General features: G+C 34.7%; 1 protein-coding gene across 8 annotated transcripts in view; it reads right to left on the reverse strand.

The window, feature by feature from the left end:
- Positions 1 to 27007, reverse strand: part of ZZZ3 (zinc finger ZZ-type containing 3) — an 87549-nt gene that overhangs the window by 14976 nt on the left and 45566 nt on the right. For 6 of the 8 annotated variants that reach the window (XM_081143606.1, XM_081143609.1, XM_081143607.1 and 3 more), the window contains 3 exons: positions 2637 to 2775; positions 404 to 551; positions 202 to 317 (listed from right to left, as the gene is read on the reverse strand). In XM_081143606.1, coding sequence (XP_080999732.1) covers positions 202 to 317; positions 404 to 551; positions 2637 to 2775 — 403 coding nt within the window. The remainder of the gene's footprint in view (positions 1 to 201; positions 318 to 403; positions 552 to 2636; positions 2776 to 27007) is intronic. The other 2 variants (XM_081143610.1, XM_081143611.1) reach the window with 1 other exon arrangement.

The following is a 27007-nucleotide window of genomic DNA, read 5'->3' on the forward strand; positions in this document are numbered from 1 at the left end:
TAATATAAATGACATCTGAAGTTCCACAGCTAGGGAGTGTTAGAGTTGGGAATGTAATCCAGGTTTCTCTTAACTTCAAAGTTCATGTCCCTGCTATCTTCAGTGAAAGACTGCTTGGATTTTAAGAATACAAATCAGCAAAATGTTAAAATGTTTTGTCTACAATTCAAATTTACTACTCCAATACTTTATACTGCTTACTTGAGGACGACTGTTTGAACCTTCTGGACCATCACTCAAAGGCAACATAGAGTATGAAAGGGACTCTCCATCCCTCTTAGGATCTGAAGGACTTTTTGGTCTAGCAGGTAAACCTACTAAATAAAAGGTCATGTATAGGATTATGAAAGCAAGACTTTACCAGATATTTCTCTACTCAAATTCTTATCATATCATTTCTTACCTTTATCAAAAACTAGCTTAACTCTCCTAGTATGTCTTTTACGATTTTTAAATTCTCTTTCAAAGTTCCCAAGGCTATTGGTATATTGGTCCCATACAATCTCGGGCAACTGAACAACTCTCTGTGGATATGGAAGCCCTATATCAGCCTGGAAAAAATAAAATAGTCTAAATTTAATTCAAGAAATTATCAACTATAGCACAACGTCAGACGACTCCAAATCCAAATAATCACCAATAGTCACTGTTGAAATTCAACAGCCAATGAAGTTAAGATAATGTAGTCTAAACATTAAATGATAAAGATGATAGCAAGGAAAGGAAGAATCGACTTAAGCACTACTTTTAGAGCTCTGAAGCTGAACTATATAGACATATTGTATACTATCACTAACAGACTTTAAACATAAGTAGCAAAGAAAGGTTATGTCGAAGAGCAGCATATGAAATGTGTTTGCAACACAGAGTTTATTTTAAATGTACCCCATGTTCATGACTTACCCATAAAACAATGAATTATTTTCATAATATATACTCTTACCACAAGCCATAAATGTTCCCTGTATTCTATACACTAATATATACTACAAGTTTCCTCAGTTTTAATGAGGAGTTTCTAGATGTCACATGTCAACAACTTAATACGGTAAACCTAAAGAAAACAGGCAAATTAAGTACACATGAGTAAACATGGAAAAACAAGAGTCAAACATCTAAAGTAATCCAGTAGAAAAATGTCTTTCTAAGGAACATAAGTCTTTCATGATTACTCAAGTACATGGATTTAATATACACTTGTACATTTTTTGTAAAAAATTCTTAAGATGGTCTATATCACGTTTCTGAGATAAAATGAAAAGAAATTTGGTTCTAAACTAAACCTGAAAATGGAGAACCAGCAAATCCCCAAATGCACAGAATTCTAGTAAATGTGTCTAACTCTATGTTCTGCCCACCCATAAACATGAATAAAATAAAATTAAGGTTAATAAATGTTTTATTAATATTTACTTTCTAACACCATCTGTTTTAGTTGAATCCATTTTAAGGAATCATTGTAAGTACTATATCTTCTTGTAACAGCAAATTGTTTAATAACAATGCTGAATCAATAAACACCTAAGTGAGCCCACTATACCAGGGAGGAGTTCTAGAAACTTCTAAAGTTTTAACAAGTCAATATATAGATTCTACATCCATCAAGATATTCAGTGTACTTAAAGCACTGAGAGAAAGGAATGTTTGCCAAGTAAATATTTTAGCTAGAAAAATCCAAATAATAAATTAATACATCTAAATGAAACAAAGTCCCCAGGGCTGTTCCCTTAATACCTGGTAGATCACTTTTGTGATTCATTAGAAACAGGCAAGTAGTAACTAAACTAAAGTTGTAATACTATACAGGCTAGGTTTTTGTTTTTCTAAGGTGAAGAAGAGGATTCTTTTTCATAGTTTTTCAGTTTCAGTCTTTTCACACAATGCTGATTAATATCTTAAAAATTTATTGAACAATTAGTAGGTCCCTAATTCAAAACACATACTATGGCATAAATGCACATCTAGATTATCTCCATATTTATATACTAAAAAAGTTATTATAAAATGTGAGTGGAAGGAGGGGAGAGAAACACTGATGTGAGAGAGACATATCAATTGGTTGCCTCCTGCACACCCCCCAACCGGGGCTGGGGATCGAGTCTGCAACTAAGGCACGTTCCCTTGGGGGGAATCGAACCCAGGTCCTCAGTCTGAGGGCCGATGCTCTAACCACTGAGCCAAACCGGTTAGGGCTTAAAGACATTTAATATAAAGTTTGTGTTTTTATCACCATTGTATTCTATCTCACTATGGTGACAGTTACAAAAGTGACTCAAAACTAAAGTTAATAAATCCTGAAGTTTGTTTTTTTTAGCTTCACTAATCCTGAAGTCAGGAAAGCAGAGAGGGAAAACCCTCTGAGGTGGGGAAGATAACAGGAAAGGATCATAAAATTGACTAGGGGGTAGGACATCAAGTTCCTATATGAACATCCAAATAAAGTTCCTGGCTATTTTCATTGGGATATATTTTATGCGTTTGGTGGGGGTAAAGGAAGACGGTATCCCCCCTTCAGTAGTATGGTTAATTAAAGAAGGGGGGGGGAATTAAACATTTTTAAAAGTATGTACCATATAAAAAAACCTAGTTATTATCAAATATATCTCAGTAAATCTTATAGAGTGCTCAATATATACCTTCTTCTGGAGTTTCTCCACAAATCCAATAGGATTTTTTAGTGCTTCTCTCTGGTGTCTGCTTAAACTTTCAAGGTCCTGGACTGCTTGAGAACGCTGAGCCTCGAGTACAGCAATCGTCTGTAATAGTCTCTGATAACTATAGAGACAAAAAAAACACCTCACTAAAACTCTCTAGTAACAATAATAAGGAAAAACTGAGTTCAAGCGATAATCTACTATTAAGTCACACAGTCTTTTTAAAGTTACCTGAAAGAGTTTAGTAAAACATATTACTGGGAATAAATGAGGTCTTCCTGAGTTACGAAGTACCTAGTCAGAAAATATCAGTTAGAAAAAGCAAAGCCTTATTCCCCCATTAAAGTGTTGTTGTTTTTTATTGATTGATTTTTAGAGAGAGGAAGGATGGAGAGACAGAGAGAGAGGAACATCGACTTGTTGCTCCACTTATTTATGCATTCATTGGCTGATTCTTGTATGTACCCTGACCAAGGACAGAACCAGCAACTTCAGTGTATGGGGACAACGCTCTAACCAACTGAGCTACTGGGCCAGGGCCTCCCCCATTTTTTAATTCTTGAAGCTGAACAAGTATAGAAAATAAGAAAGTATCTTGACTTTCCAACATCCAGTCATCAAGAAACTGCTAAATAAATAAAAAATTAAAACCATTAAGATTTTAGCACTAGGAGGAATCACCAAATTCAGGCCCTCTGTTGTACTCTATTGGAATATGGAATGTGAAGTGCATTTTCTTGCCCAGGATTACAGGAAACTGTCACATAATTCAACATGATCTTATGTGCCAGCTTCTCAATTGCTCTATTATACCATTCTAGAGGAAGTTTACTTTCCTGTCGATTCTTAAGTATTGAATATTTTTAAAGATAGGCCATAAAGATTTCCTTTGGCTTCCCTGCCTACAAAAGTCCATTTAGCACAGCTAACAAATAATTTTTCCCACACAGATCTACTTACTACATGTCATTATCCTGAAACTGCATTATGGTACATGTATACTAATTAATTTTCTCCCTTCCCCCTTCTCTCCTTCTAGTTCAAATTGTCTTGCCTCTCTAAGGTCTAATTTCACATACAGATACACAAATGTAAACACGTTGACCCAAAACTCTGAAGGCTCAAACACATTTTGCAAAAAAAATCAACAAGTCACTCCAAGTTCATGTCAAAATAAGTGGTTAAGTCCTTAAAGTATTAATGAAGCAATTTTTCTTTATGGCCTCAAATAAATGTCATTCTGTTTCCCACCAGACTGTAAACTCCACCATGGCAAACACATCTTAAAAAGTCTACTGTTTTGTTTACCCAGTGTGCAGCACATTTCCCAGCAATACATACTTTTTGAATGAACAAATGAATGGACAGATATTGTGTAGTCAAAAATATACTGAATCTTTTAAGTTCAGATGTCAGCCAACTAGCAGAAATTTCAGAGGTAAGAAAATGCAATTTTGAGGTTCACAAACATAGCCTAATTGCAACATGACATTAGAACATTTTATCAGCTTCCTGACTAAAATATATCTTAATCTTGTTCTCAGGTCCCCTGTTAACTAATCCTTGGTGAAATGTTTAATAATTAAGATTAAAAACTGCTAGCACTGAATAGTGAGACTCCTCTCAAGCTAGAGATACTTCATTTAGAACTTCAAAAATTAGAACTGAGTTGAAAAGCAAGGGCTGTACTAAGTCACTCCTGGGTAAGTTCCAGAGGTTAAGTCTAAACTCACTTTCACTAAGTTTCTGTTTGCTTTGAGGTGTATGAAGTATACGAATCCTGCCTGTGCTGGTTGTTTTGTTTCTACCAAGCAGGATCACTCAGGCTCCATCTTAGGGTGATAACACTGAGCCGACTTCACTATTAGAGCCTATACTATCATATCCTTAATTGTCACATTTCACCTAACTGCTACCCTGCTAGTTGAATAACCAGACTTGTTATAGTGTCTCTATATATTATATCACATATATATATGACTGACCCATTTTAAATAAAAGTTGCATACTTCTGTATTGTCAATATAAAATTGATTGGAGTGTATTAAATTTCAGCAACTGCTGAAAGCATAATGACCATCAATAAGGAATAAGAATAGTTACGGAAAAAATAAGAGGAGTCTTGAAAAAAGGGCTACAGTGAGTTATTGCCACTGGAAAGAAAGGCCTCTATCTGAAGCCAATAAATTTTAACAATTTTTACTATACGTAACTTATTCCACAATAATTCTGACTTTAAAGAAATAACTCCAACAAAGATGACAAAGAAAGTGTAACTTTTCAATTCCTATTTTGCTTCTCTTTAATCAAGATAAAATGATTATCAGGTTGAAAGGCCTAAGATAAACACTGGTAAAGACTGAAAAGTCCAGAATAAGTGAGAATACTAATAAAACAGTGAAGTCAAGTCTCCTGACCCAGCTAATTTGAATTATTTCCTGGAGTACTCAAGAGACTTTACCAGTAAGATTACCATACACATCCCTACACAGAAATGGAAGGAATCATTAAAAACTGGGGTGACACCTAAAAATAACAGTGTGACACATTAAAATCTATCTTGAATCCCACCCGCTCACCTACTTTAACTCCTAAGCAAACTACTGGAAGCTAATCCAGGCATCAGTCAAGACAAGATTCACCTATTCACTGATTCAGAAATTATTTACTAAGAGAAGACACTATCCTAAAAGCTTTAGTAATTATCAAGGTAAATGAGGCACAGAGCTTAGGTATAATAGGGGAGTTACAGTTAGACCAAAGAGGGAGAAAAGGAATTAGATAAAAATGAATGGGGGTGGGGAATGAATGGGACAGGATTGGTCATGTTGTTGGGAGTTCGAGGGTGATTACGGAAAGTCCATCATACTAGTCTGTCTACTTTTTGTATATTTGAAATTATCCACCATGAATTAAAAAGAAAACTCCAACTTCAGTCCATATTAATGTGGTCACCATACTCTTCCTGGGCTGATCAGATCATACCTGCTACTATATTCAGCTCTGCTTTAATACAAACAGGCTCAAGAATACATAAGGACAGATGAGAAACAATATAGTAAGAAAAAACAACAGTGTTTAACATATTTACTGAATGTGTACCATACAGGATACGGCAAAAGTAGGTTTATTATTGTTCATATAGAAAATTATAATAAATAATAATACAAGATTAAGTTCTGTTTCTCGTACTCATAACCGTATACCTACTTTTGCCCCACCCTGTATTCCAGACGTTGTATTTTAAGCGTAATAACTCAATCCTCACAGATTTATAAGGTACCATCATCCTTATTTTACAGATAAGGAAACCAAGGCACAAATTAAGTAACGTCAAAAAATCAGACTAGCCGTTTATTGTGCAGATGTGATTTGTTGAATGGTTAAAGACTCTGAGAATATTTAACCAAAAAATGAAAACCTTCAACAGACTTTAGCTTTTATATTATACAATTATATTTTGCTAAAATATAAATAATCAAGTCTATGTCTGTTTTCACTACCTTTCATTATCCAAGTCCTCCTGAATTCTTTATTCACTTCTGTGAATATTAAAAATATTTACATGAAAAAGTTTATACGTAAAAATCCTGGTATCTGGAAGAGAATACCAAGGAATTAGCAATCTCAAAGTTTAATTTTATTGTCCAATTTCTAGGCAGTATTATTACACACACTGGGAGAGAGGGAAAGATTTTATTTTCAATTGAACCAGAAGCTTTTTCAAGGAATCAGTTTTCCATTTCTATTATAAAAACAATTCCTATGGTTACATGGCATTTGTACCCTTAAAAAAAAAAATGAAGGAAACATTTTTTTAAATCCAGGCTGAGGGACATTTTGCAAAAAAACTGGCCTGATTCTTCAGTCATTAAACAGGGTCATTAAAGGGGGAAAAAAAAGGTTATTCTAGATGAGGAATCTACAACCTATGGCTTGCCTATTTTTACAAATAAAATTTTACTAGAATACAGCCATACTCGTTTCTTTACATACTGTCTTATAAAGCTACAATGAGAGCGTAAAGTATTTGCAACATGGAATTGATCCCCAAAGCCTAAGGTATTCCTCTCTGGCCCTTTAAGAAAAATCTGCTAGGCCCTGCAGATTAAAGGATACTGAGACATGGCAACCAAATGTAATGCATAATCCTGAACTAGTTCCCCCTCTCCCGGGGGGGGAAACATTTTGGGGGAGAGATGAAAAAACTCAGATTGTGAATTATATCATTTTATTGTATCAATGCCAAACTGTTCATGTGTAATAAGGTTATGCAGGAGAATGTCCTTGCTTTTAGGAGATACATATACTGAAGTATAAGGGTGATGAGTCTACAGTATACTTTTAAATGACAACAAAAAGAAGGTTCAAAGTATATGGGGTGATGAGGATGAGGGAAAAAGAAGAGAACACATGTTACAAAATGTTAAGCTGTTAACAACTGCTGAATATAGCTGAAGGGCATACAGATGCTCATCACAGTACTTCTTACCTTTTCCAAGTTTTATAATTTTCCTAAATAAAAACAGAATAATGAAGAAGCTACTCATTCTGTTTTGCTATTGGAAATGAGCAGCTTGATTATCCTATGAATACTGACCTTGATTAAACACACTGAAAAAAACTAGAGGACATAAGGTAACATGAGAATAAATGCATTAGTTTAACTCCACTGTAAGAAAAGGGGAGTAGATATAGAAAAAGTTACAACCAGATAAGTTAAACAATATGTTTTCACCTATGTGCATATGTGCACAAATGCACACATGTACACATTGGTGAGCAGAAGGAAATAAGAGAAAGAAAAGCAAGACATACATTAGATTTCATTTTCAACAGGACAAAACAATGTAGTGAAATGGTTCTCAAAAATAACAATCAGGCGAGTGATTTGTTTGTTATAACAAATTCCATCCTAGCAATTTACCAGTGTAAAATAATTTATGGGGAAAATGCTTCAATCTAACTATGCTATCATTTTAATCAAGTGTGATATTTCTCTTTTCTACAAAATACTGAGTTCTTTAGGTATGTACATGATTGAACAGAAATTATTTTTATGTGAGTAGCACACACATTTTTTAAAAATTATGTTTGGCAAAAAAGGAACTGTATAATAGATACTTCCTCTTTCTTCATGAAGGGTTTCAAACACTGAAGCTATAAGATCTATAAATTCAATAATTCACACATGATCTCTCAGTCTCTATGAAAATGAAGAAGTCATTAGAGGGTGATCAAAAAGCCTTTTATGATATTCTGTGTTAAGAGAACCACCAGTATTTCAGCTTCTGATAATATGTCTTTCCAGGTATAAAGCTCAGCTCTGTATTAAAAATAACTAAAAACACTGAATTAAAAACAAGAAAAAAAAAACATGTACTTGACCATTTTAAAAGTATGAAAGAACCAGTAATACACTGAGATTTTTTATTAACAGGAAAAAATCTAAATGAAGGCATAAATTGGGATAGTCAAATGGAGCACAAAACTGCTTTGGGCTTGAGGGGAGGTACTGAACCACGCAGGCTTAAGCTCAACTGTGTGTATTTCACTTGGCCATGGTACAGAAGACAAAGCCACCAAGGTAGGTAGTCTAGTAGGAGACCCTATTCCATCAAGCTGCAACCCTACCTCTCACTTCCATCCCACAGGAAAGCTGCTTTGGAACTGAGGGAAAAGATAAAAATTTCAACCATAAAAAGCTGTTACCATAAGACAGTCATCATATGTATCTGCTGCCCCAAATCTTACTCCCTGGGTGGCCTGAAAGAACTAAAGCCATGACTGTAGTTTAAAGCAGTGCTTCTGCACTGGTTCAAACACCTCCATCCCCTGCCAAGACACTTACAGAGGCGAATGCAACTTTCTCTGGTCCTCCATTGTAGGCCTCAAAGATAACCAATAAATAATTTTCCAAAGAAAATGAACAGCTCACATTTTAAAATTACCATGCACACAAGAAAACAAGACATAAAGAATAAATAAGAATAAAAGACATGCTTAAAAATAGCTACAAGGAATAGGAAGCTACAAAAACTGAGTATGCAGGAAATTACAAAAACTGCATATGTAGCTTTGAAAAGGAAACAAATTCAAATTTTAAAAATAATTAAAATGAAAAGCTCGACAGGAACAAATTTCAACTTCCTAAAAAGTAGACGAGGCAAATTCACAACAAATCCTTCGTTGAAGACAGGCTGAAAAAAAATATTTAAAAGCATCAAAGAGCTAAGAGAATCATAAGTTATTACCAAGTCAGGATCCAAGAGAAGGTGGAAACCAGAAAGTTAAAACACTTTTGGGGGCACTTTTGCCCTGAAGGAATTTACTGATCTAGAAGAGGTGGCTGAGAGGCAGAGCAATGCTTCTGATAGCTTGACATGGCAGAAGGTCAAAGCTGGAGCCTAGGACTGACTGAGCAAGGGTAGAGGCCCTGGGAAGCCCGCCTACGCTCTGGCCTGGGATCCTGAAGCGCCACACCCTGGGAATAAGGGAATGGGCAGTAAAGGGCCCTCTCCGAGAAGGCTAGAACACCTCAGTTGGCAATTAACTAGTAAGACCGAAAGGTACACCTATGTAGACATCCCATAGTAGGTACGCAACCACAAGAAACTCTTGAATATACACAGCAACATGTATTTTCACAGCCTTATTCATAGCAAAAACCCAGAAACCACCTAAATGTCCATCTAAGCAGAATGGATAAACTGCGGCACAGGCACACGAGGGAGTACTGGGCAGCAAGGAAAATGAACAAATCCATCTATTTATAGCAACATGAATGAGTAAGGAAAACAATGTGCCACAAAGAGAACAAGCAGTATTGCTCAAAAACTGAACTGAACTTTACTTAGGGACACACACATAGGTGGTTTAACCTTTTAAAATAGCAAGAATAATGCTGAACAAGTGAGACAGTGGTTATCTGTGAGAAGACAAAGAGGGTGTAACTGAGGAACTATCTACCAGCACTACTGGAGTACTGTCAACATTGTATTTCATAACCTGGATTGTATTTCATAACCTATAAGCTGTTTGATTTCATAGTTACTCTATACCTGTATGTAAATATTTCATTAATGTCACATGCATGAAACAGCGCACTTTTTTTTTTTTTAAGGGAAAATTTTTGAGGAAGTAAATGTTACAGAGAGATCACTTCTCGTCTTTTAGAACATTATTTCAGATTCACACAGGAGTCCTGGCTCAAATCCCAGCTCTATCAGCAACTAACAATGGGACCTTATTCAAGTCATTAAACCTTGGGTCTTAGCTTCCTCAGCCATAAAATGAGAATGGACTAGATAAGTGAATGCCAAAAGCTTTTTTCAAAGTGAAACATTTCAGAACTGTAAGGCACTTGTTCAACTTTAGTCACTCATTATACATTCTTCCCAAGTTAAAAATGGACTCACTTTATATTGTATACATAAATACAGCATTAAATCACTGTTTTCTTCATATAGAATTATATCTAAGAACTGAGTTTATGAGCTCTGCCCATAGTGAGAAGTATGCCAAGTAATTACTCTCAGAGGGGAAGGTATTTAAAAAGATCTAAGGGATTAAGTTTCTCCTACTTCACATGTCTACTCATGACACATTAATGGCTTTTCTCACAGAGGTTACTTCCAAAAAGAAATTACCTGGAATAGAATGGCTGTGGTTTTATAAAGGGACTGGTCATTCCCTAGTTCACTGAACAGTGTACTTCTTGAACGAAATTTTTAGGTACACCTATCCCTCTAGTTTTTAAAATGCAAATCTTGTCTCATTTATTACATTGTGCAATCCTTGAGAGGAAAGCCATTTTAATACTGTCCCATAGCATATTAAGGTTCAAGAGACATAAAGATAAAAACAAACCAAAACCACAAAAGAAAATATGAGCTGAATAGTTACTTGTACGGATGACTTTTCAGTGGTTAAACTGTATACAGAACTGTTTTAATGGTATGTGTGTTCTTGTGAGTTCCTTAGGTATGCTAAAGGTACATACAGCCTCGATCTTTTTTAAAACTTAAGACTTAGATGGACACACAAGAGGGAAAGGCATACTTACCAAATTCATGGATGACATGAAACTGAGGATAGCAAATACTGTAGATGAAAAAAATCAGGATTAAAAATAACAAGCAAGCTAGAATACTAGACAAGATGAAATTTAACACCATAAACAAAAAGTCTGGATTGAACTACAAAACAACCAGACAAGTACAGGATGGCATGAATTTGCCTTAACAGGCACAAAGAATTGTAAGCCTCCCTGCTGATCCGAAGTTTAATTATGAGGTTAAAACGTAAAGTGGCTGCTCAAAAATACATAACATTAGCTTGAACTTGTATGAACACATTCAAACATTTACCAAGCATACTCCCTGTACATACCACTTTCTCAGCCATTCTAAAGAATACAAGTATAATCAATATGCAGCCCTACCCTCAATATCATTGAAATTTAGGTAAGAGGGTATGCATGTGTATATTGGTAGCTGCATAAATACTGAGAAGAAAGCTTATAAAATTCCTAGTCAATTCTTAAAATTTACAAGAATGATGATTAAGATTCTGTAAGAGAAAAACACATGTAAAATTTATCTAATCATGATGAGTACATAGCATGTTATGACAAAGTCATCATTCCAGGGAAACCCAAACAATATTTCACATAAAAGTAAAAAACAAGTTAAATCCTGAAAAATATGTGGTATTTCAACCGGTGAAAGGAGGTTAGATACACCAGGTAGAATAGAATAAACAGTGCATGGAAAAGCAGAGGCAGCTTAAGTGCAATGTAAGTTGAAAAAGTTGTGACAGTATGGAGAAAATACTATGTGAAGGCAAGTCTTTAAATGATACTAAAAAGGCCTGTAAATCTGATGAGACCAAGAGATAGAGGTTCTAGTCCCATTCTGACAAGCTGCAGTCAAGATCAAATCGATTAGCCTATTAGCCCTTCAGTTTCCTCTTCTATAAAATAAGCATCTCTAAAATCACTTTTTTTTAGACTCACTACGTAAAGTTAATAATTTTTATAAAAAATATATAACATCAGCACCAACTCTTAAATCAGTTAATTTATGAAACCATTCTCTTTTGTAGAATACTCATTGACATCAAAATAGTTTTTAAAAATGTAATGTAAAATCACTTTCCTCTTCCAGTATCCCCAGGAAGTACAGCTTATACATCTATATTAAAAAATAAATAAATTCCAGATTATTCTAAAACATCCTGCCTAAAGAAGTGCCACTCTAATGCAATAGGGAGCTACTGCAAGTTCTGAATGGTGACATAAGGAAACATTTGCATCTGAAGGCTAATATGGCTGCAACTGGTTAAGATAAACTTAAGAGATTGAAATGGCAATGGAAATGCCATAGAAAGCTATGTAGCTGATGTTTAAGATTACATTCTGATGCCATCTTTAACACTGAAGTGGACCCAGAAGTTAACCAGCTAGAGTTCTGAAAAACAGAAAAGTTAAAGGAACGTAGCTAGCAGAAGAGGGCATATTAAAACTGTCTTCAAGACATGAGAGCCTGCCATATAGAAAAGGGAACAGCATACATTCCAAGTTGTCCCAAAGTCAAATTCACATCATTGAGTATAAGTTCTAGGAAGGAATCTGAGACCCAATACAAGGAAAGATTTCATAATGTAGTGAGTTCTTTGTCACTAGGTAAGTTCAAATACATACTGAATAACAACCATCAAAGAATAGTGCAGAGGTGTTATATTAGGTAGAAGTTTGGACTAAACTTCCATCAAGGTCATTCCAAGACAGTTTCTAATACTGGGAAAGAGCATTCAAAAAATGTATTTATTCAGTCTGAAAAGGCTAGATATGTTATGATTCCAATTGTAGGATATTTTGTAAATGTAAAATTACAGAGATAGTAAAAAGATCAGTAGTTCCTAGAACTTGGGGAAAGGGAGGGTAGAATATATGATGCAAAGGGGATTTTTTTATACAAGCAAAATTATTCTATGATACTATAATGTTGGATGCATGACATTATGCATTTGTCAAACCCATAAAACTTTAAAGCATAAAGAATGAACTTCAATGTATGCAAATTTTTAAAAAATCATTTAGAAGGCTTTTCATTCCCCCCATCCTAGGAAGGAATGTGACACAGGATTTAACTGTATTATAAATGTATGAAACCACCTCACTGAGAGGGGTAGAAGGAAAAGGTTCTGACCTAGGTAACTTTGGAAATGAGTAGCATCTCTAAGACTAAAGGCAACAGGAACTACACATAAAGCACTATTTCTAGTTGACATAGTAATTTCCCAGAAGGCTAAGAGTTAACAATTCTAATACTGCTACCCATATATAATGGAATTAAACAACTAAATAAATGGGTGGTGGATGTCCAGGTTTGCCAGTGCTGGAGTGGGAATTTCAAGATAAGCAAAGAAAGGATGCTTAAGTGATCCATGCGGTAATATAATGGGTTAGCAGTAGAGTCAAAATATGAATTCATGTTTAGCTTAGTAAAGATTCAGATTATTACTTATGGAAATATTTATAGATATGTATATATACACACAAGTTAGTATACACAGATGTATTTTCTTGCTGTGTCAGCTGAGACAGCTAAATAAAAGCAACAATACCACCCCCAGCAATGAGCAAAGTACCCAAACACTAGTTTCTCTCACTGTTCTTGTGAGAGTTTCTTAGGGAGACAGTTGATTCTAGAACAGGGGCAGGAAATATACAAGATGAGCCTGAAAGAAATTGCTCAAAAAACAAACAAACGCAACAAAAATGCACCACCTTGATGGGACACAGGAGCCAAGTGAAAGGTTCCCAATGGCTAAAGCTAGAACAATTTGAACAAAAACTAAAGCAATACTAAATTATACCCCAAGGTATAAAAATAAGTATTTGAGTCCATACCGCTATAGATAACTGAATTTGAAGAAAGAACAAAAAGAAAAAGAAATCTCCCACACAGAACTCCAAATAATTTATGTAGGTACTCCACCCTCAAGGAGGGAGAACATAATTCCCTGTTCCTGAGTGTGGGCTGTGCACAGTGACTTCTTTCCCAAGAATACACTATGGACAGAAGGAAGGAAAAAGTCACTTCACAGTGGAGAAACCTGATACTACTACCTCAGCCAGGCAATCAAAGTCAATATCAACAGCAATAAGTCATATTAATAGATATACCCTTGTTATCATGCAATAAAAATGACACTGTACCTCTGTGGTCTTCCTCCCAAAAACTTACAACTCCAGTCTAATCATGAGGAAAGCATCAAATTCCAATAGAGAGAAATCTATATATAATACCTGAGCAGTGCCCCTCAAAACTGCACAGGCCATCAACAAGGAAAGTCTGAGAAACTGCCAAAGCCAAGAGAAGACTAAGGAGATGTAAAAACTAAATGTAATGTGGTATCTTAGATGGGATTCCAGAACAGAAAAAGGATATTGAGTTAAAGCAAAGGAACTGTGAAGTAAGTGTGGACTTAATTATATTACATATATTAGGTAATTAGGACATATATATAGTTAATAACTATATGTTTATTAATTCTAACAAATATATTACTGTAAGGTGTTAATAGAGAAAAATGGGTACAGGGTATATGGAAATTCTCTGGACTTCTTAATTTTTATGTAAGCCCAAAACTGTACTAAAAAAATAAATCCATTTAAAAAAAAACAAGAGTTTTATAGCTTCTTCACTAGGGTAGTAAAATTTTACTAGCACAGCTTCAAGACTGATATGCAAAAACAGTAATAATAATTTAAAATTTTTATAAGGAATCAAGAGTAGAAAATACCTGACATGAGTCAGGACACACAGAAAAAGTGGCAACTCTGCCACTAACTTTGAAATCTTGAATATACTCATCTTTTTTGATCTAGGTTTTTATACCTATAAATTGAAAAGGTTAAAAACGGCCTCTGAAACTATTATCATACCAACTGTACAGTATTAGAATAAGTCACTTTAGTAAATCATAACAGTAAACAAAGAATTTTGCTGTACGTCTAATTTCTACGAGAAAAATAAAAGCCAGGTTAAATTACATGGAAAATTAGCATAATAGCTGTCACTTCCACTCCTAGGTGTTGACTTCCACCATTGAACCCTAGATCTACCCTGGTCATCCATTAAATTAAATGACTTATTAACTACTGTATCTTCTTCCTAAAGTAGCAAAGAAGTAAAGGGAACAAGGATAACTGGCTGTAAAAATCAGAAGTGGGTACAGGAAGTATTATGACAGGAAAGAGGAGGAGAAGCGCGTAGCATGTGTCTGGCTTAAAGTTCCAAACTGGCTTAAAATTCCAAACACAATATTTATGTTTATCATTTTCAAATCAAAACATAACTTCAGATTCTAACCATGGCCAAAGTTATAATCCACTTCTAATATTCACCAATCAAACATAAAAAGAGCATTAATTCTTCAGAGCAGCATTAATGAGCAGGGTCACAGGAATGAAGACTACACAGCACGGCAGCAAAGGTAGAGGCATCCAGAGCCATCACAGACTCCACAGGTGCATCCCCAGTTGCTCCCTCTTCTTTTTCTCTCTGCTTTTACAACTGATGATCAGGCCAAATAATTCAAGGAAGCCTTGTGTGTACTTAACAAAAAAATGGCAATACTACCACCACAGTAAATGAACTTGGTTGGGGTAGTCAGGGGTCAGTCAAAATTACACAGATGCAGAATTACAAAATATAATCAATGAGGGTGGTCTATAAACAGTATGATTTCACAGAATTTCTTACTATGATGATTAGAAAAATGAGACAGAAGGGGGGGGAAAATCCATAAAATATTCTGAATCTTTAACATGGATGGCAACAATTATATCAATGTGGAGAAACTACATCACATACAACAAATTTAGTCCCTAGTTTCAAGAAATTCACAAGAAATTCAAGAAGATAGTTAAATTAACAATTGTTCCATTCCGTACTGTGTTAAATGATAGATGCAAAATGGCTAGAGTTGTTCTGAATTTTTCCAGAGCCAAGATTATGAGTCCCATTTAGTTCAGGTTAGTGAGAGATGAAAGAACATCAGTTTATTCATTTATAATTTTATTTTTGACACAAAGAATATATATTTCTCTACGTTATATTTCTATACCAAATTTAAGAATTTTTTTTTTTTTTTGCCAGATTGTAGAGAGACAGAGAGAGAGAAATCGATGTGAGAGAGATACATTGATCTTTTGTATACACCCTGACCAGGGATAGAACCTGCAACCTGGGTATGTGCCCTGGGAATCAAACCCCAACTCTTCGATGCACAGGACAATGCTCCAACCAAGTGAGCCACACCAGGCAGGGCTGACGAAGAATCTTAGTAAAAATTAAATATCCTTTAAAAAGAATTGCTACTGAGGATGTTTTGCAAAATGTTCAAAACACACCTTGAGCAATGATGGTCCAGCAAAGTGAGGCACTAATATCTGATTTTTCTTTAAATACCCAGTATTCATATTTATCATTAGTACTACTGGCTTCACAGCTTCCCAGTATGAATATTAACAAATCTCTAATTCCCAAGAACTCTTTGGTGTTCTTAGGAATAAGTCATATTTAAAATGTCCAATGATAACATCACACAGTTTAGCTAACCCAAGGTAGTTTCAAGACTGCTATGTGAATGCCAGTCTCCAAATATATTATTAGGATTCTGTAACCTGCCTACTTCAAGATATAATTTGCTAATATCTTTAGAAACTCCCCCTAAATACTAAAGCAAAAAAGTAATGATTGCTCAGTAATTGGCTTTTCCTTGTTAAAACACAGATTTCCATATTTTTTACACCAAGCACCTCTACTGTTAAAAAAAAAACTAACAATTGTGGCATGTGTTTCTTATATATGTATACTTACTTAGAAATTGTTTTACTATACTTGTTACATACATCATAAACATATACAAAGAACCCCAGAAATTCTTAAGAATGAAGAATAACACACGTAATGGCATTTCTTCCTATCTCCCAGTGGATTATCTCAGGCATCTCTGGTATGCATATACCTCACCCACACTTTTTTGGCATTCTTCTTATTGTATTAAAATTCACAATTTATCCATTTTAAAATAAAATTAAGCGGCATTTAGTACACTCACAATGCAGTATAATCAGCCCCTAGAAACCTTTAATCTGCTTTCTGTCTCTATAAATTTGCTTACTCTGGATATTTCATATACATAAAATCACATATTTGACATGTTGTGCCTGGTGTCTTTCATTTAGCATTATGTTTTCATGATTCATCTATGTTGTAACCTGTAGAAGTACTTCATTCCTTTTTATGACTGAATAGTATTCCACTGTAATGTTAATGCCTTGTTTTATCCATCCATTAATCAATCAGTTTATGGACATTTCAATTGCTCCCACCCTTTTAACTACTGCAAAGAGGGCTGCTATTAACTTGTGTGTACAAGTTTTTATTTGAGTACCTGTTTTTAATTCTGAGTAGAATTACTGGATCATATGTTAATTTTATGTTTAACATCAAGGAACGGACAAATGGGTTTCCACAATGGGTGCACCATTTTATTTTACATTTCCACTAGCAATGTATAAGGGTTGCCATTACCCATTTTACAGACAACTAACTGGTTAAGAATGCAATTTGACCCAAAACATGAAATGGTCTGTAACAGGCATATTTTGACAGCCCAAACACATCTTTTCTGGAAGACATCCTTGTGGAAAGAATATGTAGGCAAAGACAGACTTTACTTACCCTCCCTCCCCCTAATAACTCCACCCTTAACCACTTATAACTTTGAAAGGGATGGAAACCTGACCCAGGGCAAGTCCATCCACTGAACAGCCAATAACCAGGTTGTCTTTACAGAGTGTGAAGACACTCTGGAGAAGAAAGGTCATATAGATTTGGGACCAGGATAAGCATAGTGGGAAGTCACTGCCCTTTGCAAACTGAACTGATCAGGAAAAATGAAAAGTGTGCAAAACATTAGTAAAAAGAGAAAAACCAGTCTACACTGCACAGAGAAGCAGAAGTAATTAAATAGGGACTGGTTACAATTTTTTGAAGACTGGCTAGACTTTATTTCCTGACCTTGGATATGCCTAAGATTGTCTATTTACTTAAAATAAACCTTTATTTTTTATTTGACATACTTTGAATGGGTTTCTGATTTCTGCAACCAACAAGCTCTTACCAAAACAAGCTCTATCTCAACTTTGTTTATTTCCCTTGTAGGTTCTTAAAATAACCTAAAGAAGATCCTTACTAGATTTTAATAGCTGGATTTTAATAGCTGAATGCCTTTTGAAGTACCATACAAAGGCTTTTATAGGGAATTTTTTAAAGAATGTGCCAGTAAATTTTTTAATTCACATTTCCTTCAAACAATGGGATTGTTTTTCTTCCAGATTTCTTGTGGTAATAAACCTTAAAGATGACCTTTCAACTTCTTCCCAGTAACTGTTTTTCTAAATCTATACACAGAATTCTTGAGTTTTCCCTCGTAAAATAGAAAGATGAATGTAACTGCATTGTGGTCAATGTAATAAAAGTTGCACAATCATCTAGAAAAAATCCTGACCACTAGTCAGATCAAGAGTCACATGTTTTCCCTACTCCGGAGATTTGGATTACCCATTCTAAGAAACAATCACTGTAACATCTAAAAAGTTCATCTGTTCTGGAATTACAAATACATTAAAGTTTCATATAATAGAAACAAGCTAGTAATTTCTAGTTATAAACTAATACTCTAATAGGCAACACACTTCAAATATAGGCAAACTACATATCTGTTAAGCTATCTGTATAAAATCATTTCACAATAATTTCAAAGACATAGGACATGTCATTTTTAAATTATTTCTAGCATCTACTCAAATATATAAGTTCATATAGAAAAAGCTGAGTAATATCCTCTATTGAAAATCTTTAAATAGGACACACACACAAATAAACGACACATATCTTCTTTCAAGCCTTTCAAAATTCAATAAAGACAATCCCCAACCAAATTCTTACCATTCTGTACGCTTTGTAAAGCCTAATGTCAGAACTCTACTCTAGATTTTGAAAATATATTTAAAACCATATAAAACGTACTGATCATACCATACTTGTACATTTATTTTATAATACAGTAACTTCTCTCTTTGGGGTCTGGTATTAACAATGGAGCTCACATTTTATACAGCCATGTAAAAACATTATTTTACTACCAGGTAAGGTATTCAAGACAACCATCCCTGATCATGAAATACACCCTTCTATGCCCAACACCCCCCCACCACCACCTCTCTCCAGTTCCTGAGTTTAGTGAACTATGTGAATGAGTGTGTAGTTTATTCATTTTTTTCTCTTGAAAATCTAAAACTCTAGAATTTTATAGAAGTAGAAACAGGAAATCATCACTAATACTAACTCATTAATTCAGAATCTTAAAAGTCAAACCAATGGTTTAAAAAAATTCTACTATGAAAAGCATGCTAAATTTTTCTGACATTTTTAAAGCAGAATATGGCTTGACATTTCTCCAATGACACATCAACCAACTAGAAATACATGGTTCCCTCAAAGAGCTTTAAGTCTATTTATTGTAGATGGTTACAAACAAGTATAATTTGCTATGACAGAGCACATATGGACCGATTAATCAGTCTTGGAAGGACAGGAAAGACTTCTCAGAGATTACGATGTGTAAATTGAGACAGCCGTCTCCTTTTGCAGAAAGAGGAAGGACAATAACCAGGGAAATGGGTGCAAGGGTGGACTAGAGCAGACAGTTATACATATAAGAAAGTCTAGAGTAGAACAACATAATAATCAAGGAACTAAAGGTTTAATCTGTTTAGAATACATAGTGAAAGGTAAACAGTAAAAGAGAATGTTTAAACATCATGCAATATTTCTTTTTAAAGAGATTTTATTCTAAGGACATCTACTCCATCTACAGTATAGGAGTCCAATGGGGAAATGGTACATGAGCACCACAGAAAGCAATTAAGGTAGCATCTCCCTAATCCAGAAAAGAGATGTTAGTGACCTAAATTTTAAAAAGTTACACTGAGAATAAATAAAGTTAAATCAGTAACACTGGTAGGAGAATAGAGTAGTGAAAAAGTAACTAAAGAATATTCATACTCTTCTAGACAGGGCAAGTGAAAGACACTATCAATTAAGTAAAAAGATAGTGTCAAATATTGGGTGCATGTGAAGTAAGTTCAATTTTAGACATGTTCCACTGAGTTTACCATGGGACATGAAAATGGAAATATCTTGGTAACTGGTCTGAAGCTCAAGAACAATCTGGTTGGAAATACACATACGGAAATCTATCAGTATTTGGATGGTAATTAAAGCTACAGCAGTGAGAACACTCAAGTAGAACAGCAAAATAAATAGAAAGTCAATAACTGAAGCCTGAGCAGTACCAAAAGTAAGGGAAGGGCAGAGGAAGAGAATTCAAATTAGAATTACAGAAATCAAATCATATCAGCTTTTCTTTATAGATGAGAAAAGTGACAACCATGAAAAAAGTTAGATATTTCCTCAGAATCATGCTGCCAGCTAAAAATGGTAATGGAAGGGGATTGGAGCATTCCTCAAATCTGGTCCAACCTTTGTAAAAAAAAATTCACGAATAAAATTTTCTTTAAATATTCAGATTCTAGATTTAAATACATAGCATTTTAAAAACAAAAACATGTTAATTAGTGACTTAAAAATTGAATTATGACATAAAATACTACACATTTCATTTAACTTGACTCTTCACATTCATGTTTTGAAATGTTTATTAAGAACATACTTTAGGTTTTGATGTAATCTTTTTCAATCTCAATTCTTAGCCTCATTGCCAATAAACCATTACTATGACCCTTTCCCTCCAACTAAAAGTTTAAACATAACAAAATAATCTTATGCTCTTATACTCTGAGAACTGTTAGCTAAAATATGTCAAAAATGCATTTAAAAATGAAGGGGAAGAAAAATGTAGGACATGTGAAAAGTAGCAAAAAAAGTTGAATCAAAGTTCTCCAACTTAATACAAATGGTAAAAAGTTACAGTATCAGGGAAAATAAATTTCTGCAAAAAATTCTACATTAAATTTTAATGGAAAAAAAAAACATTTACAAGAAACTGGATTAAACTTATAATCATTTTAAAAGCATATTCACACCCTGGCCAGTGTGGCTCAGTTGAATGGAATAAGTCCTGCTCCATGGAGTCAGCCCATGTCGCATCCTTCACGGTGGTCATGGCCAGTCCTTGCAGCAGATTACTCTGAGGTAAATCCTTCCCATTGATGTGCCAACAGCAACCAAAACTCAAATACAAGAGGGTGTACACAACAACGAGGAGGCTCTGTCACTGGACTCCACGGGACACCTGCATTAGGCCACTCTAACAAACCAGGAAGATGTAGCAGCTCTAAATACTACACAGAAACAAACATAGGGAGGCTCTCACAATGGGAGACAAAGAAACATGTCCCAAATGAAAGAACAAAACAAAACTCTCAAAAAAGAACTAAACAAAATGAAGCCAAGCAATCTACTAGATGCAGATTTTAAAACACTGGTTATAAGGATGCTCAATGAACTTAGTGAGAACTTCAACCGTATAAAAAAGGACATGGAAACCATAAAAAAGAACTAGTCAGAAATGAAGGAACATTAACTGAAATGAAGAATAATTTATAGGGAATCAACAGTAGAGTTGATGAAGCCAAGAATCAAAACAGTGATCTGGAATATGAGGAAGCAAAAAACACCAAATCAGAAGAGCAAAAAGAAAAAAAGAAAAAGAGGATAAAGAGCCTCTGGGACAACCTCAAACATACCAACATTCACATCATGGGGATAATGGAAGGAGAAGAGAGCATGAAATTGAAAACCTGTTTGAAAAAATAATAACAGAAAGCTTCCCTAACCTGGTGAAGGAAACAGACATACAAGTCCAGGAAGCACAGAGAGTCCCAAACAAGATGAACCCAAAGAGGCCCACACCAAGATACATCATAATTAAAATGCAAAAGGATAAAGACAAAGAGAGAATTTTAAAAACAGCAAAAGAAAAGCAGTAAGTTAACTCCAAGGGAGCTCCAATAAGACTGTCAACTGATTTCTCAACAGGAACTTTGCAAAACAGAAGGGAATGGCACAAAATATTCAAAGTGATGAAAAGCAGGGACCTAGAACCAAGATTACTCTACCCAACAAAGCTACCATTTAGAATAGAAGGACAGATAAAGAGCTTCCCAGAAAGAAAAAGTTACAGGAGTTCATTACCACCAAACCAGTATCACAAAAAAGTTAAAGGGTCTTCTTTAAGAAGTTAAAAAATGATCAAAAATATGAATAATAAAATGACAATAAATACATATCTATCAACAATTACTTTACATGCAGATGGATTAAATGCTCCAATCAAATGACATCGGGTGACTGAAGGAATAACAAAACAAGACCGTTACATATGATGTACACAAGAGACTCACTTCAGATAGAAAGACACACAGACTGAAAGTAAAGGAATGGAAAACAGTATTTCATGAAACTGGAAACAAACAAACAAAAAAAGCTGGGGTAGTAATGCTTATACCAGACAAAATAGACTTGAAAACAAAGGTTATCAAAAGAGACAATGAAGGATAAAGTTATTCTACTTCTGGATATTTACCAGAAGATATCCAAAAACTCTACATCAAAAAGACATACACACCCATATATTCACTGCAGCACTATTTACAAAAACCAAAACATGGAAACAACCTAAATGTCTATCAATAAATGAATGCATAAAGAAGAGGAGGTACATATATAAAATGTAATATGACTCAGCCATAAAAAAAGAGTATCTTGTCATCTGGAACAACATGGATGGACGTAGAGGGCATTGTGCTGAGTGAAATAAGTCAGTCAAAGACAAATGCCATATTATTTCACTTATATGTGGAATCTAAAAAACAAAATGAATGAATAAGCAGAACAGAAACAGACTCACAAATACAGAAAACATTTTGATGGTTGCCAGATGAGAAGGGAGTTGGAGGAGAAAAAAGGTGAACAGATTTATGTATGTATGTATGTATTTTTGTTAATCCTCACCCGAGGATATTTTTCCATTGATTTCTTTTTTTTCCTTTTTCTTTTTTTTTTTGGGGGGGGGAGGGGGAGAAACCAAAAGAGAGAAACATTGATGTGAGAGAGACACATTGCCTGGTTGCCTCCTACACATGCCTTTGACTGGAATACAACCTGCAACCCTTCAGTCAATGGGCCGACACTCTAACCACTAAGCCAAACCAGCTAGGGCAAGTGAAAAGATTAAGAAGTACAAATTGGTAGTTACAGAACAGTCATGGGGATGTAAAGTACAGCATTCGGAATATAGTCAATAATATTGTAGTAGCTATGTAAAGTGTTAAATAGATACTAGATTTATCACAGTGATCACTCTGTAAGTTATATAAATATCTAATCTCTGGGTTGTACACCTGAAACTAATACAATATTGTGTACCAACTGTAATTGAAAAATAAAAATTATTTTTCAAAATTTAAAAAGAAAAAAATATAATTTTCATATTGTTAACCAGAAGACTGGAGATGAGTATCATAAAGAAAACACACTTAATGCATATTAAAATCTAATCAGAGATTTTTGCTTCCAATCATGACAGAATAACTAATACCAAATACCCTCCTGTCATACACAACCAGAATAGTGGAAAAAATACAGAAACAACTATTATTAGACATTGGACAACAGGCAGTGCTAGACTGTAATCTGTGAGAGAGGGCAAACAAATGAGATAAGCCCTACGATCACACTTAGTTTCTGCATGGAGGTACTGTCAATATTATGGAACAGGCCTTGATGAGCAGAGACAAGAAAACAGTTTGGGAAAGCTGAGGTAGGTGGAATTTGAGGGGCAGAGCACCAAAGAGAAAGCAGCAAAACAGGAAGAGACAGAAAACACAGAAATCTGCATAGAGGTCCCCTTGGGCCTTTAGCTGAGTAGAAAGCTGCATGTCAGAAACCAAGCAAAGAACAACTACCAAGGAGCTATACAAGGAACAAGAATCATATAAATATCACTAGACATGTGGAAACTAAAACATAACACTATAGAGAATTCTGCCTACTGAGAGAGCCCTGAACAAATTGCTCAGTCCCCTCTCACCACTTTACAAATCCAAGATTAAAGAGACAAGTAGAAGCAGCTTTCCATAATAAATGTAAATAAAACAGGAGTTAACAGACCCTATAGGAGGAAAGGGGGGACAGAGAGGTATAAAGGTCACAAAACAGATCTTGCGATTAATTACTATATATTATAATATCTGATGACATGAATCATCACAGAAATAGTAGATGTGGTATACTAGTCTGCTTAAGAAATATGTAAAAATACATTTTGAGCCTATTATAAAATTTATGAAATAAATTTCCTGAAGCTAAAGTTTCCATTACATCTCAAATAAGTTAATTTTAGATGGGTTTATTGCTAATTTATTACCATACATAAAGAGTATTTATTACCATATATAATGAAAAAACTATTCTTTCTCCACTCAGAATTTAGATTATCTGGTAATTTACATAAGACACAGACTCCAAACCAGAAAGCAAGCAAATAAAAAAACCACTCAATTAAAACAAAGATCCCATGCATTAATGTTTATCTATGCATTCAAAGAGAAATTCCTCAGTGCATCACCCAAGAATCATGAGACATAATTCTGACAAGCTTGGTTATTCTTATTTCCAAGTTTAAAGAGAACTAAAAGCAGTCATTTAAAAGGTAAGGATGAGGTATTAAAGTACCATGATAATACAAGTGACTAATGAAAGCCAACAAAAATGAAGAAAGAGAGCCTGGCCAGCGTGGCTCAATGGTTGAGCATTGACCTAGGATCCAGGAGATCCGGGTTCAATTCCCGGTCAGGGCACATGTCTTGTTGAGGGCTTGATCCCCAGTAGGGGGCTTGCAGGAGGCAGCCAATCAATGACTCCCTCATTACTGATGTTTCTTTTCTATCTCTCCCCTTCCTTCTCCCTTCCTCTCTCTGAAATCAATAAGGACATATTTTTTCTAAAAAAAAAAAGAGAATTATAGGAAGCCACGGAACTTACAAAATAACATAAAAAAGAGCCCAATTATAAGACTAAAAAAGCAGAGACGCCCAAGTCATTTAACATAGGTGAAAACAGGCCTATTTTAGCAGTGATGCAAGAAAATTCTCACTATATAACCTGTCAGCAAAGATAACCCTAAATCAAAAAGAAAAAGTTAAATTATACTTCAGTACAAATATACGTGGATTACAACAGAGAATCACTTTTAGAAAACACTGATAGTTGAAATTTAAAATGTTGTTATTCAAAGGAAAAAACAAAGAATTCACTGAATATCTTGATTAGTCAATGGCTTATTCCACTTACAACCAAAAATTGTATACTTAGGACAGTTATCGCCCTCCTGCCACTAATTGTGCCAAACTACTGGGGCCAATCTGGCTATTATATTCCACAGCCTTTTCCAATGAGTTGAAAAAGTACACCAAGCCATGAGTTTTCCCTAGTAACCTCTGACTTTAATATACCTAACTGCATTCTAAACTCCTCCCATAAGTATTTTTTGGAAATTAGCCAAATCCTCTATTTAAAGTCAAGCTATAGCTGTAGTTTTTATTCCCCAGTTTGTACATACTAATTATTCTTCACAGACATAATAACAAAATGTTCTTTACAGTGAACATGAAAGTATTTCACTCAATAAATAGACAGGGTTACTTACCTATAATGCTGCTTCTCTGACAGACAAAATCAGATAATTATGATGACAATTACAGAGTTTAAAGTAGGGCTAAAGCATTTTGAAAACTGAGTACCCAAGATCTGCTCCATGAGAGATCTCAACCTAGAAACCCAAAAGTTCATGGAATAGGTCCTTGTTGGATGAGTTAACCACGTGTAATTCAGACTATGAATTAGAAGGCAGAAGCTCTAGTCCCTATTCTACTAACAATTTACCACGATTCTTTAAACAAACCACCTAAAAACCTTAATCGTGAGTTAGGAAATGGAAACTATATAATGCACCTATGTTCTCTACTTCCAAGCTGTTGTATCAAATATGAAACTAGATGAAACTGCTTTGTAAATTACAAAGCACCTGTACAAATGTAAAATTATTCTATTCAGGATGACTCCTTTAGTGCTTTCTAAGCAAAATCCATCCATAGTCCTGGACTTTTCTTGAATCTACTTTTCCTTGAATCTACTTTGGCAAACATTAAAAGTAGTCTTACAGGAAGTAAACCTAAAAAACTGATGAGGACTTTCTCTGTAGACTTCTGAAACTGATGAAGGTATCAAATGATTCATCTTAAGCACAGTTCACCAGAAGGACATAATTATCTAGTGCATTAACATTTTCAGCATCAAATTTGAAACTGCATTTCTTGTAAATATTCTTTAATGTGGCTTGAAAATAAGATTCTTACCTAAAGACTACATGAGCAATATTCTCAGATGACCACTATCTATCTTACTCTTACACTTTCCTTATCTAGAAATTTAAAAATCAGTATAAACATTAGCAATGTTATCAATGAGTTAATCTTTTGTAAGACCTCAAGAATCTAGAAACCCTAAAGCTGACTTTTCGCCCTCTACCTGGTTCATGAAAGGTTACATCATCATTAAATGCAGCTTTCCAAGGCCCTTTAAATATATATATTTTTAAATATTCTTGTACAATGAGAATTCAGAAGCAACAGACAAAATCACATTTTCATCTGAAAATTTATTTTCCAGTGATCGCCTTCTGAATTGGAAGAAAAGCTCTGGATGTTAAAACCCAGGACCTATAAACTCTTCCACATCCGCTCTCCCTAGAGTCAGAACTTCAAAAGTTAGAGATCAGTTTTAGTTCCTCTGATTCAAAAATCAGCAGAAGGTCAATTCCCAAACAGAAAGGGCAACCCACAGTTAAGTACATGATCTCAGTCAGTCTGGCTATTGAGGTCCAGAAGGGAGTCACTAGGTATTATCCACTATGACAGATTTCATCAACCTTGAGATCAAAGCATTTGAGATAAAGTATATTTATTTTGATTCCCTATCCCCTAATCTTTGAGAAAACACATCTGGTAAAACAATCCACAGCTGGAATCGTGCCAAAGAAAAAGATACTCATTAGTCCCCTGCTCACAGTGGAGTTTTCCATTTGGAAAAATAAATATATAAAAGTACACTGTAGATTTATGTCCTGTAGAAGAGAGGAAACAGGGTATAAGGGCCCAGAACATCTGCAGATTCATTTCACTGGTGTAT

Source organism: Miniopterus schreibersii (genome assembly GCF_964146895.1).
Source record: "Miniopterus schreibersii genome assembly, chromosome: 8".
Lineage (NCBI taxonomy): Eukaryota > Metazoa > Chordata > Mammalia > Chiroptera > Miniopteridae > Miniopterus > Miniopterus schreibersii.